The sequence below is a fragment of the Prinia subflava genome, chromosome 16 (genome assembly GCF_021018805.1).
Source record: "Prinia subflava isolate CZ2003 ecotype Zambia chromosome 16, Cam_Psub_1.2, whole genome shotgun sequence".
NCBI classification, from domain to species: domain Eukaryota; kingdom Metazoa; phylum Chordata; class Aves; order Passeriformes; family Cisticolidae; genus Prinia; species Prinia subflava.
Window position 1 is genome coordinate 17,790,560 of NC_086262.1, and position 13,629 is coordinate 17,804,188.

At 54.0% G+C, this 13,629-nt stretch overlaps 1 protein-coding gene across 1 annotated transcript; it reads right to left on the minus strand.

Annotated features, from left to right (window-relative positions):
- Positions 1 to 2,401: 2,401 nt before the first annotated feature.
- Positions 2,402 to 9,689, minus strand: GRXCR2 (glutaredoxin and cysteine rich domain containing 2). Its single transcript, XM_063413376.1, has 3 exons — positions 6,265 to 9,689; positions 3,872 to 4,087; positions 2,402 to 2,857 (listed from the first exon to the last, which is right to left on the minus strand). Exons 1-3 carry the CDS (start codon positions 6,592 to 6,594, stop codon positions 2,678 to 2,680), a joined length of 726 nt encoding a protein of 241 aa, XP_063269446.1. The 5' UTR covers positions 6,595 to 9,689; the 3' UTR covers positions 2,402 to 2,677.
- Between the last annotated feature and the right edge of the window lie 3,940 nt (positions 9,690 to 13,629).

The window sequence follows — 13,629 nt, forward strand, 5'->3', positions numbered from 1 at the left end:
GTACAGAGTTAACAAAACCATGAGAAATGGACTCCAGACTAAGCATCTTTGCCTGTCTTTTCTGTTGTGAGGCCATTTGGGTTTTTCCTTTGTAAAAGAATACCACATACAGGACAGTTTGGGTTTTTGGTATAGGGCACACCAGCGTTCTGCTTCTATTATTGAGCCATTAAACACCTGGGGAAAAAATAGGTGATCAATTAAACCAAAACTGTGCCACCACATTTTTTAGAGATTCCTGTATTTCACCCACCTTTCTCATCAGAGACACTTCAGCTGACCCCTGAGATGGCATGCAGGAGCCTGGTGAGCTCAGCAAGCCCAAAGTCATCTTCCCGGGCTCTCACAAACAGGAAAAACTTGTTGTTTTTTTGCAGAAGTGCAACACGTCATCCTCCACTCCCACCCTGACCCATAAAGTGATCCAGTTTGTAAAGGCCTGGCAGTTTTGGTGGAAGGTTACCAGCAGAAGTCAGTGCCCAGCTCCCGGGCTGGCAGCAGCAGCAGCAGCCGGGCTGTGCAGTGCAGGGCACCGTGGCACTGCCACCACTCGGAGCCCTCAGCTCTGCCAGCAGGGCTGGGCCATGGCAGAACCACACCTGAGCTTCTGGGCCGGTGACAGAGCCAGGCTGGAGCAGGGCAGCCCCAGCTGTGCCCTCCGCCCTGTGCCAGCAGCCCAGTGGGGACAGAGGGATGGGGGCTCTGAAAGCAGCAGAAATAAAACCAGCAACAGGTGACAAATAGTCCATTGCATCCTCAGCCAGCTCACCAGGATGCTGTAGGAGAGTTCAAACTTTGCCATGTGAAATGAGAGCATTTATTGGGTAAGTCAAGTCAGCATATTACCAAAAACGAAGGGAGTAGGTGGGAAGCTGCGGAAGCAAATCCCTGCTCCACTGGACCCTGTGGGATGGGACTGAACCAGGGCAGAGCTCAGCTCCTGTGCCATGTCCACACGATGGGAACAGCCACACAGGAGGAGGGACAGTGGTTGAGAAACATTGTAATTACCAAAGAACAATAAATACTGATTTTGTAAGTACATATCTGGTTTTATTGTAAACACTATCAAGCAATTTTGCCTGGTTACTTTTTTCTCATCCTAAGCCAGCAAACTCTCCAACAGCCCAGCAAACTGAGATCAAACTGGTTATATTTGAGAGAAGGGATCTGCCTGACAGCAATTTCTGATTTGGGAAGACTCACCTGCCCTCAGTGATAGCCCATTTTTTCCCGTTGCAGATACTGATATGATGAATGAAGCCAATCAAGTATCTCCTGTAGATTGATGCACTTTTTTAAAAAGACACTCTCAGTATCCACAGCACAATTTCAGCAGAAGACATGGAAGTGTAGGAGCTAGAACAGCATTATTTTGAATAATTTCAGTATTGCAGAGAAACCTTGTAACCTACCATAGGAAAAGAGAAACTTGGCCATAAATTATCCTGCCTGGGCTTGCAGCCTCAGTGTGAAGCACATGTGAGCAGCCTCTAACTCATCAGGGTCTCAGAGGTAATACAGGAGTTAACGCTGCACTGACATCAATCCTGAATATAAAAAGTAATAAGTTAATGCTTTAGAGAAAAAATACCATTTCGCTCTTTGCCTCAGGCTCTCACAGCCCCTGTGCTCTGTGCACCAGTGGCAGCCTGCAAAGGATCCCCACCATTGCTTCACCTCACTAATTAGAATTTACCTGCTGCAGATTACAACACGGGGTTCGTATTAAGCAAGAGCTGTGCTGCTCACCCTCAGCCTGGTCCTGAGAAGTGCTGAGCACATACAGGGGAGTTTTAATTCAGCCCTTCCTTGTGGGGAGGCTAAAACTTAATAACTTCTATTTAGAATACCAAATTCACATACGTGTTTGTATACCTCCAGGTTTGGGAAGGGTTTGCATCTCCCCCCATAAATCAGACCCTAAGGGAATCCCTGTGTCACTGAAGCAGGTGTCAGATCAGCAAAACCTCAGAAAATGCTTGTGACCCTGCAGGGCACAGAGAGAGCACTGCAACGGCAGCACCATTTGTGGTGATCAGGAAATTAAACCCAGAGAGGCTCTGCTGGGACAAACGGAGCACAGACCTGGGCTGGAATCCGCTGGTACCGGAACCTCCTGGGCACTGCACGGGTACAGACGGGCACCAGTACCCCCCTGGGCACTGCACCGGTACAGACTGGTCCCGATCCCAGTACCCCTGTGCACTGCACCAGTACAGACTGGTCCCGATCCCAGTACCCCTGTGCACTGCACCAGTACAGACTGGTCCCGGTCCCAGTACCCCTGTGCACTGCACCAGTACAGACTGGTCCCGGTCCCAGTACCCCTGTGCACTGCACCAGTACAGACTGGTCCCAGTACCCCTGTGCACTGCACCAGTACAGACTGGTCCCGGTCCCAGTACCCCTGTGCACTGCACCAGTACAGACTGGTCCCAGTCCCCACAGGAGGGGCAGGGCAGCAGTGGCGCTGTTGGAGCTGCAGCTGCAGGGACAATTGCACAGGTGCTTCTCCGAATGCTGGATGTTTGCTGGGGTCGGGGATGCGGCTGCCCCGCGCCGGGTGTCAGGGACACAGCCCGGGGGCACAGGGCGGGCCGCAGGGTGGCCGGAGAGGGGAGGGATGTGCAGGGCCTGTCCCGTCCGTTCCCGGCCCCAGCGCTGCTCCGGGGGCTCAGGCAGCGCAGACCCGGCACGGCACCAGCCCGCTCTCGTCGCACGCCGGGCACCGCAGCGCCCGGTAGGACTCCCGGAATCTGTTCGCCAGCATCGAGAACTTGCTCCCGTGGCACAGCGAGCAGGGAGCACAGCCTGAGCCTTTGCACTGGGAGCAGCCGTGTTCAGCACTGCCCTCCTGTAGCAGACAGCAGGAAGAGAATCTGTCAGTGGGTGTGAGACACCAAAGTCAGGAACGTTCTCGGAAGAGGGAAATTCTGTCTCCCCATCTTTGCCATCTCAGTTGCTCCTGACACACCCCTCTGCCTATGACAATCAGTTCTCCACAGAAAGGACTTTGACAAAAAGGCTCCCACACGCTTGGGGACAATTTGTGGCTACTGCTAGAAAACGAGAAGTTAATGTGACTGGGCTTATAACAAAATCCTCCAAACTCATCTCTCTCCTCTGCATAACTCCACCCATCCTCCTGTCATTTCTTATCACACCATTTCCACTCTGTAACCCCAGGTTTGAGCCACTCTTCATTTCTTCAGGGGTTACTCGTCACCCTGTCTCCCCAAATCCCTCTTCACCACCATGCACTCCTTCTTCCAAGCTGTCCTTTGTGCCTGCCTCTCTCCCACTGTGCCTCTTTCAAATCCCACCTTGGAATTCGTGGGAGCAGAAGGACGGTGGTGACCCACGCTCAGCACAGCCCAGACAGTTCCATGAAACTCCACATGGCAACATCGGGGTTTGTGGGATCAAATCATGGCCAGACTAATTGGGATTCTGACCAACAAAGACTCCTCCGTGAGAAAGCAAATGTAAGGCACAACTTTATTTCAGCTGATACTAAAATTTTAGCCTGAAGCAGTCTCAGCCACAGAGCAGCTGTGTTTAGCCTTGTAAGGCTGGAGAAACTCTGGCCTGCTCTTATCCCACTGGGAGGAGTGACAGGGGATGGAGCCCAGCCAAGCTCTGTAAATGCAGCCATCTCCAGGGGAAGCAGTCAGTGGGACACAGGAGCACCTGGAGCCAGCACCGCTGTCCCCAGAGCAGGATCTCAGCAGAGCTGGTCATTATCTCTGAGGGAAACGAGGAACAGAGCGGTGCTTTTATCCAAACTGAGGAGCCAGATGAGAGATGGATGGGGCTTGGCTGGTTTGACCAGGGCTAAGGGGAAAAAGCACTTTCCACTTTCTCTTACCTGCACATGCTGGTTGCAAGTGAACTTATTCTCCCCATCTTTTTTATGTCCACCACTAAATCGTTCTTTCTTCTCCCGGTACACGAACGTCCAGTCATTTATTCCCTCAGTCTGGATGATTCTTCTCATGAGCTCCTTCTGGTTCATCGGTGCACGGATAATTTTCAGGTTATTGGTGTAGATGATGATCTTGCCAAAATCTACAACTGGGGAAGTCTGAAGAAGGAAGTTACCAGTGTCTCACCAGTATAAATTCACTGTAAACACTGATGGTCCCTGTGCTTCCAGAAGAGCGTCCCCTCCACTAGGCCAGATACCCTGACCACCCCCAGAGCATCCAGCACATTGGTGGAGGTACAGCCCTAATGGGTGAATTTGTATTTTTTTTCCAGTGATTTCAAAGCTAAACTTGGTCAAACATTTCCCTGAGAGCAGCACTTTGCTGTCTGGTCCCTCCTCCCTCCTCTCTGGGTGTCATATGGAGTTACTGGGGCCTATTGTTTTACACACTCTTCACATTTCACTCCAAGTGTCAGTGTCAAGAAGCCATGCAAGAGGAGATGTTCTCCCAGAAAGTGCCCTGAGCTGGCTGGGGCTCTCCTGGCAGTGGGCACTGCTTCCCTGTGGGGAGAAACGTGAGGGGGAGGCAGGTGAGTCCTGCCTGCCTGCAGAAGGTGAGAGCCTCGTGGTGTGCACAGACACGGTGTCTGCAAGCACCAAGTGCGTGTGCATGAACACAAGCTGGCACTGGACACTGTGGTTACCCCAGGTATCTGTGCCTGGGGAGACTCAGGAGGAGAGGAGCCTTACCCAAGAATGCAAAACAAAATAACGGGGTGGATAAGATCACAGCAGTGCACTGTCTTTGGGCAGGAGAGATTTGTGGTCTGATGTTTTCAGGCAAACTCCATGTCCAGGGTGCCAGCTGGTCAAGTATCGGCCATCTGGGTCTGCCACGCACTGCTCCACCAGGAGCTAACAGACTTCCAATGTGTTCAAATCAAGGCCATAAAAATATTTACACGTATTGTGCATGTACTGCCTCTATTAGGACTAAAGAAACACTTCTCTATCAGTTGCACTAATTATATGTTAAGAAAATCACCAGTGAAACTAAGCTGGGATTGTCAAAGTTGCCAAAGAGGAATTCTGGCTGCCAGGGGATGTGGATACCTGGTGCCCTGGTGGCAGCACTGGCTTCCTGCCAGCTGAAGTCACACAACTTCAATATTTTAAATATATCTAATTAACTTAACATCCTCCTTACATTTGACTGATCTAGATACAGTAGGATTCCCACGTACAGATATCAATATATATGAAAATGTTCTCTTTTACTCTACCCAATGGACAGATCAGCACCGGGAGAAGCCAGAGCACAGCTGGAGCACAGCTGGCAGACTCTGTTCCCTCCTGCCTGCACTGCTGCAGACCCGGAGGGTCCTGCCACGTGTGGCATATTCAGCATGTGGAATTCCTGGAAAAATGGCTGGAGATTCACAACCACCCTTTTGAAGTCCGGGCCTGACAAAACAGTTTTATCAGGATGAGGCTGCAGTGTGAGGCTGCTGTCCCCGTGTGATGGGAGCAGGATTGTGCCCGCAGAGGGCACGGTCACAGCACTCACCCTGCAGTGTGAGGCTGCTGTCCCCGTGTAACGGGAGCAGGATTGTGCCCACAGAGGAGACAGGGTGGCAGCACTCACTCTGAAGTGAGGCTGCTGTCCCTGTGTGATGGGAGCAGGATTGTGCCCGCAGAGGAGACAGGGTGGCAGCACTCACCCTGCAGTGGGAGGCTGCTGTCCCCGTGTAACGGGAGCAGGATTGTGCCCACAGAGGAGACAGGGTGGCAGCACTCACCCTGAAGTGTGAGGCTGCTGTCCCCGTGTAACGGGAGCAGGATTGTGCCCGCAGAGGGCACGGGCACAGCACTCACCCTGCAGTGTGAGGCTGCTGTCCCTGTTACCGGGAGCAGGATGGTGCCCAGAGAGGGGACAGGCACAGCACTCACCCTGCAGTGTGAGACTGTTGTCCCCCTGTTACCAGGAGCAGGATTGTGCCCAGAGAGGGGACGGTCACAGCACTCACCCTGCAGTGTGAGGCTGCTGTCCCTGTGTGATGGGAGCAGGATTGTGCCCGCAGAGGGCACAGGCACAGCACTCACCCTGCAGTGGGAGGCTGCTGTCCCTGTGTGATGGGAGCAGGATTGTGCCCACAGAGGGGACAGGGTGGCAGCACTCACCCTGCAGTGTGAGGCTGCTGTCCCTGTGTGATGGGAGCAGGATTGTGCCCGCAGAGGAGACGGGCACAGCACTCACCCTGCAGTGTGAGGCTGCTGTCCCTGTGTGATGGGAGCAGGATTGTGCCCGCAGAGGAGACGGGCACAGCACTCACCCTGCAGTGGCTGGCGCCGGGCCGGCAGTCGCTGAGCAGGGGCGCGGTCCCGCTGAGCCCGTGCTCCCGATCCTCTCGGAGGATGCTGATCCTCTGCGCAGTCAGGGCCGTGGGCCAGCAGAAGCTGCTCTCTGGCAGCTCCCCGGGCCCCGGCTCGAAGCTGTGGCGCAGGAAGCGCCGCGAGTGCTCCTTGGCCGGGGGCTCCAGCTCCTGCCCGTCCTCGAAGACTTGCTTCAGCACCCGCCCGCTGTAAGCCGAGGAGATTTTGAACCTCACCTTGCGGGGCCGCCCCTCGTGCCGCTGGCTCGGCTTCTTCTGGGGCTCCTCCATCACTGGGATTTCAGGCTGCAGGTCCTGGAGATCAGCTCCAAGAGCTTTGGGTCCAAAGGAAAACGCTGCCAGCTTCCCCCAGCCACATGATGTATAATTCAAGGTTTCTAGTAGTTCCTCTCATCTTACAGCAAAACTGACACCACTGTATTAAATATTGATAGAAATTCACAAAGAGAAAATATCACTGGTAGAGAATCAAAAGCAGGTTGGTGAGTGGGGGCCAGGCTGCACACCCCAGGAAGAAAGGAATTAACCTGGAAGGAGAAGATTAAATAGGAAACTCTACCCATGTTTCTGAAACCATGGAAATGATAAGAACTACCCCAAAATACATCATCCCAGTAGCTTTTCATAATTTTCTGACACGGTAAAAAGTTAAAAAGACAAATTCAGAGAAAAAGCAATCCAGCCTCGCAAATTATTCCTCTCCCATTCTCACACTGAAACCCTGAGAGCACAAAGCTCAGTTTCATTTTAATCTAATGAATTCCTCTACAGGTTGTGAGATCTAATTAAGATATTCTCTCATTAGTGCTCAATCCCTATTTGTAATTCTTGATGCCTTTTAGGGCTTTTTGGACCATTCTGGGTTTGGTTTTCGTTTTTAGGAGACAGTGATCACCTCATGCAGCCCCAGCTGAGGGGTTTCATTTCCCCAGCACTCCCAGACCTTGGTCTCCAGGCATCCTCAGAGATCCCACTCGTCACCCCAAAGCTGGCACCTCTCTGGCCTTGTCTCTGCCAGTTGGGTTTGCTTCCTGTGCCCGTCCCTGGCTGGATCTCGAGCTCCTCTGACCTTTCAAGGGGTAAAATGAAGAATATATGTGCTATAAAACACACCTCCAGGTAACTGCTGCCTGGGCCTTAAACATCTCCCAACACCTACCTGAATCACATAGGTTCCCAACAGGAGTTTAAATCTCTTTTTTTTTATTTCCAAGATTTTAGTACATATCCACCATTACACATTACACATCAAGTGGGACTCTGCTTGGCAGGATGTAGGCAGAGAGCTTCATTTAACTTCTTTCAGTTCAAACTCAGCACTGTTAAAGCTTAATTCTCTCAACAGATTAATTCATTATGTCTTTTAGAAGTTTGTTAATGAAATGCTAGGATGACAGTTTAGAAGCTGCCTGCTAATAACTCCACTGCACAGAGCTTCCACCAGGCAAACAGCTGCCACAAGCAGTTTCTGTCATGACAGACAGAGCTCTGAGGGTCCCTAGGGCTGCTGGCAGCCTCCTCATAAGGACGTGTAAAAATTGTTTCTTGTACCAAGAGAACAGGCCTGGACACGCCTGGGTGAGCACGCAGCCCGGAGCCGCCCTCGGCACCTCCTCAGCACCACGGTGGTGCTGATGGCTCCATCCATCTCACACAGGGAATCTCACTTTGTATGGAAACCCTGATTTGCATGAATCACGCTCGGCTCCTGCTGCACTCACTGGGAAGCCTGATCCACCCGTTCCTCTGTGAGCCCCACAGAATCAGGCCCAGGATTGCTGCTTCTCCAAGGGTCCCCAGCAGCCACAGCCTGACACAAACCACACTGTGAGACCTCACCTGGATTCACCTTCTTTTGACTGGGGGAGCAATGGGACAGGAGAGGAAGCTCAAAGCAGCAATGAGAGAGCCAAGCATGAGCCCCACTGCGAGCCCGACAGAGCAGCTGAGTGCAGGTACTCATGGCGGAGTGCAGGTACTCACAGGTGCTGCTGCTGTGCAGGTACTCACAGCTGAGTGCAGGTACTCACAGCTGAGTGCAGGTACTCACAGCTGAGTGCAGGTACTCACAGCTGAGTGCAGGTACTCACAGCTGAGTGCAGGTACTCACAGCTGAGTGCAGGTACTCACAGCTGAGTGCAGGTACTCACAGCTGAGTGCAGGTACTCACAGCTGATGCTGGGCAGGCACTCACAGCCCGTGCTGTGCTGCCCGGTGCCCTGCAGCCACCCCTCCCTTGGCACCCCAGGCCAGCACACAGAGGCGCTGCTCATCCCTCCCGCCCAGAGCCACGAGCTTCTTTTGTGTCAGTGTACCGATGACTCTCACAAGGGAAAGTTCCCCGAGCAGCCCCATCCTGCTTTTCTTAGCTGTTCGACCACCTCGAGCCAAGGCCTCCACATCAGCTCTCCCAAACGGGACCTCCCGGGCGGTGTCTGACCGGGCCAGCCCCAGCACTGCCCGGGACCCCTGCGGCCCGCAGGGTGCGGGGGCCGGGGCTCAGCCTGGGGGTGGCACGGGGGGTGCTGGAGCCCTGGCACGGGGGGTGCAGGATACAGGAGCCCTGGCACGGATGAGTGCAGCCCCCACCGCCCGCACAGCCCCGCAGCTCCCAGGGGTTTGTTTCCCACAGCCCGCACGAGCCTTACTAAAAATACAACAAAAATAATTTTACATTCAGCAGTGAAATCATTAAGTTGCACGACCTAGATCATCACAGCGCTATATTTGACTCCAGGCTCTGTTGCACAGCACTTCAATGACATCTGTCTGTCAGGCGTGGGGCCGCTGCTGCCCCCGGGGACCGGGGTCACACAGCAGCTAAAGCCAGCACCGCCAGGTACGGGTTCAGCTCAGGGCTGCATTCTCTGGTGCAAACATCCAACATCCCCCTGGGAGTCCTGAGCACCTGAATAGATCTGAACTAAGGGGTGATGCCATGCTGCATCATCTGCCCTCATGAAGGGGCTGATAGAGTTTCCTTTTGTGCTCAGCCTCCCTTTTTCACAAAAATGCCGAAGTCACGGGTTGTTTAAAATTCTGGGTGCTTTGACCCTCCCCTGAGCTGGGTTCACAAGTCCCAAGGCTGCACAGACACAGAGATACAAGCACACACCTTCACACAGGCCGGGAGTTGACGGGACTCCCTTTTCCAGGACGCCAAGCTCGGGAGGTTTCCTGGTGCCCACGAGGCAGCGCCCTGCGCATTCCTGGGGCCTGAAGTCAGCGCGGGGGAGGACAGGCAGCTGACTCTGCACCGACCCAGGCAAGCACAGAAATCCTGAACTCGCTAAGAAACAGAGGAAAAAAACAGGAAAAGGAGCTTCAAAGAGGGAAATACTCAAGTGCTGTGTTTTATCCAGGGACGCAACTCTCCCAGGGCTTCTCCTGAGAGCAGCAGCACAGGTTGGGACCAGCGCCCAGGAGAACACGTGTGCAGTGGGCAAGGAGCAGTCCGGGCACCGGGCACAGCACAGGGGCACTGCCCACACCCCCGAGAGCACAGGGGACTGCTGGATAAACCCACCTGGCAGTGAGCACCCGAGGAGCTCTGCTCTGCCCTGCAGGATGGAAACTGCTCTGCCAGCACAGGTAACTCCACCACAAGGGCTCAAGCCCCCGTGTGTTCCAGTGGGCTCAGGAGCAGCCTGGCCCTGTTCTCCAGACCCCCTCCCACAGGGAGCACTGCTCTGCAGCAGGAGCTGTGGGAGAAGCCAGCTGAAACTGAGGCCCCGGGGCACAGCACACCCAGAGCAAGCAGCAGTGAGGAGCTGAAGCAGTGTCCCCCTCACTCAGCACACCTGCAGGGCTTTGGTCACTGCTCACCCCTCCGTGCTGCCCCTGCTGTACTGCACCATCCCCTCCTAGAGCTGGGGGCTTCAGAGCAGCAGGGTTTATAACCTGCTCCTGGCTGCAGCCCTCACTGGAGGCCAGAAGCACCTGGGAGCACTAAAGGTGATGCAGTTTGCAAGAAGAGGGGTAATTTCCATGTGTTTAATTAGGTAACTGTAGCCTGATGTTTTCTGCAGTCAAACCTACATAGAGACCAGCTCCTGAAGCCTGTGTTCAGGTCCATACTGCTTGGGAACCCTGATTTCTTGTCCTGGAGAATTAAAACTGTGTCCCTGCAGGTTCAGCACTTATGGGGCAGATCCCAGAGAAGCAGGATGCTGTGCTGGGTGCTCCGTGGTTCTGCTCTGCACTGCAGGGAAAAGGATGGGGGTAGCAGAAAGGGCAGAGCTGGAGGGGGCACTGGGCTCTGTGCTGAGGGCCAGGGGCTGCCCACTGCCCCTCCCTGTGAGGAAGCTCCAGCCCGGGCTGTGCAGCTCAGAGCCAGTTCTGTGTCTGCCCCGGTCTCACAGGCCCGGTGTCAGCTTTCAGCACCTCTGTTCCTCCCAGGTGCAGGGACCAGCCCGCAGGAGGAGGAAGAGGAGGAGGAGCAGAAGGAGGCGGCCTGGGTGGCCTCCCCAGTCACAGGAAGGACACGTCCATCCTCTCTCACTGTTGCTCAGCCTGGTTCCACCACCAACTACTCCTAATGACACTTCAACAAACACACAACAATCTGTCTTCGTGAAAATCGGTGAATAAATTTAATTTAAAAATACTTTTCTATTTCTGGACAGGCACCACTCTGCTCCAGCTACTTCAGAATCAGCTGAAGCCTTCCCAGTAACCAACAGCCAGACTGCAGAAGGCTGTAATGGCAAAACACAGCCTTCAACCCTCTGTGAGCTCAATAAACAGCTCCCCTAACCCCTCCTCTTTAGGAAGTGTAGATGGGGTCTCAGTGTTTGGCCTCTACCCTGCAGCTGGTGTGCATGTACCTCATGAAGGGGAAAAAGGAAAAGATTCTGAGACACACAACTCCCTGAGGGTTTGTCCCTGCGGTGCCCCTCGGGCTGTGGGAGCAGGGCAGGGCTGGCTGCTGCCCAGCACGGGGCACCAGGCATTGCTCTGAGAGGTGGAACATTCTAAAGAGGCTCTTTCCCTGCTGGCTGCAGGTCCACAAGCTCTGCACATCCCTGCAGAGTCACGCTGGCCTAATTAAGTCTGCAAGCAAACACAGCTTATTTACTAAATGTGCTGGGTCCTGCCATGAGTTCAGAGCCCACGGCCACTGCCCACAGCCAGGGGACACTGCCGCAGGACCATCCCAGGGACAGGGACACTGCCAGGGACAGCACTCCCATCCTGGCCCTGGGGTCTGGAGACACAGGCAGGTCCAGCCATTCGCCCCTCCCAGCAGCAGCACTGGTGCCGTGTTTGTGGGTGGGTAGGAGGATGAGCTGCCAGCTCAGATCTATAATCTGTAGCAGCTTGTAAGAGGCACCCCCTCTCCCTGCCCTCCAGGAGCTAAAAACAGCCCGAAAGGTCCCCCTCCCCCGGGAAGGAGGCATGTGGCATCCACTCTCATGGTGCAGAGTGGCTGAGGGTTTTTATACCCCCGGAGGTGCTGGCAGGCTGTGCCCTCTGATGGCACACACGGCCCTGGCTGCAGCACTGCTGCAGTGGCCACTGAACCCAGCCCAGTGCCCCGTGGCTCCTGCGGGATGATGAGGACAGAGCACGTTTGCACTTGGCTTTGGGATCCCTTGGAGCTGTTTTCTGAGTCCATGCTGGAGCTGGGGGAAGCCAGCAGAGGCACCCCCAGGGGACACTTGGTGTGGAAGCAAAGGTGGGCACGTTGCTCTCAACATTGTCTCCTGATTTCCAGCTCCATGATAAACCTCTTTGAGTAACGCAGCCTTACAGCACGAATTTCAGCCGTTCCATCCCTTCAGCACAGGCATCCATCCCTGGGCAGCTGCAGAGGGCTCCAGTGGAGCAGTGGGGCCATGCCCAGGCAGAGCCCTGTGCAGCAGCAGCCCCGCCTGCAGCCCCAGAGCAGCGTCCTCCAGAGCATCCTCCTCCCTGCTGCATCCAGCCCTGAGTTAATTACAGCATCAGCACCAGAGACTGTTCAAATGAAAGGGAAGGATGAGCAGATTTCTAGCTCTGCCTTTATTTTTAAACCCCAATTACGAGTCATGTTGGAAGGGAGAGGCAGTGACAGGTAATAAAGTTCAATGGAATGGTCTGAGTGTGAAGCGGAAAACAAGAAAAGCCTCACATCCCGATGGAGGAATTCCAAATGGACATTGATATGCTGTGTGGCCTCATCTCCTGGTTTCCTCCGTGTAAACTGGGGAGTGGGGGATGCTTAGTCTGAGAGCATTCCAGAGATAAATTAGCTTTTGGGAAGTGCTTTGAAGATTTAACGTGTTATATAAATATAAGTGTTGGCACTGACAGCTTTTGTATCGCAGTAGAACCAGAGAATCAGAGCCCCTCTTGGCTGCTCTGGCAGCTCGGAAGCTCAGCTGGAAAAGCCCTGAACCCCCTGGGTGATCAGTGCCCTGAGCCCCAGGCACACAGGGAGGGCCAGAGCCAGGCCAGGCTCAGGGGAGCTTGCCCAGAGCACACCCCTGGTGTCGTTCCCAAGAGATGCAGAGCACAGGGGGCTTCCTGAGCCGTGCCACCGAGGACCCTCAGGAACCCCAGCCCCCTGATCCCCTGGGCCCCCCCAGTGCTCAGCACTGCTGATTCCCCAGCCTGGCTCCTCCTGAGGTGCCTGTGAGGTGCAGGCGCTCCAGCTGTGGCCAGTGCTTTCCTGGGGATTCAGCAGGAGCTGTGCACTGCACTGTGCGTGTGCATCCCCCCAGCATGGCTGAGAATGCAGCTAATGCAGCCTGGCCCTGAAAACAGGAAAACTGAAGCAGCACTCACCAAACACACCTGGTTGGACACAAGCAGGAGCTGGCATGCAGAGAACCGTCCACTCAATTTCGTTTCCAGCACCTCCCCACTGCAGGGTACTTCATAATTGTTTTCTTTCTAATCTAACCAGATGAAAATATGAACCAAGTGCTAATCACAGAGCAAAAATAGGGAAGGCTATGTAAAAAAAAAAACCAACTTCCACCACCTTTGTTTTCAGTAAAGTTTATGGCAGGCATCACATTTAGGACTGCTGGCAGATGAGCTGATGCTGCTTTCTGCATCACCCATGAAGCAGCGTGTGCCCCACCAGCCCAGCACATCACCAGGACAGACCAAGCAGCACCAAAGCAAAAGGAAACTCGAGATGGAACAGAGGGAGGTGGTTGGTTCCTGGCATCATCCTGAGGACGTTTGTCAACATCTTAGTTTAGCCAAATGGCCACTACATTACAGAAATATATAAATAATTTGTTTTGACATAATCATGATCTTGGAGGGAGAACTTCTGAAAAAACACATTAACCCTTTCCACACTGTACTTCT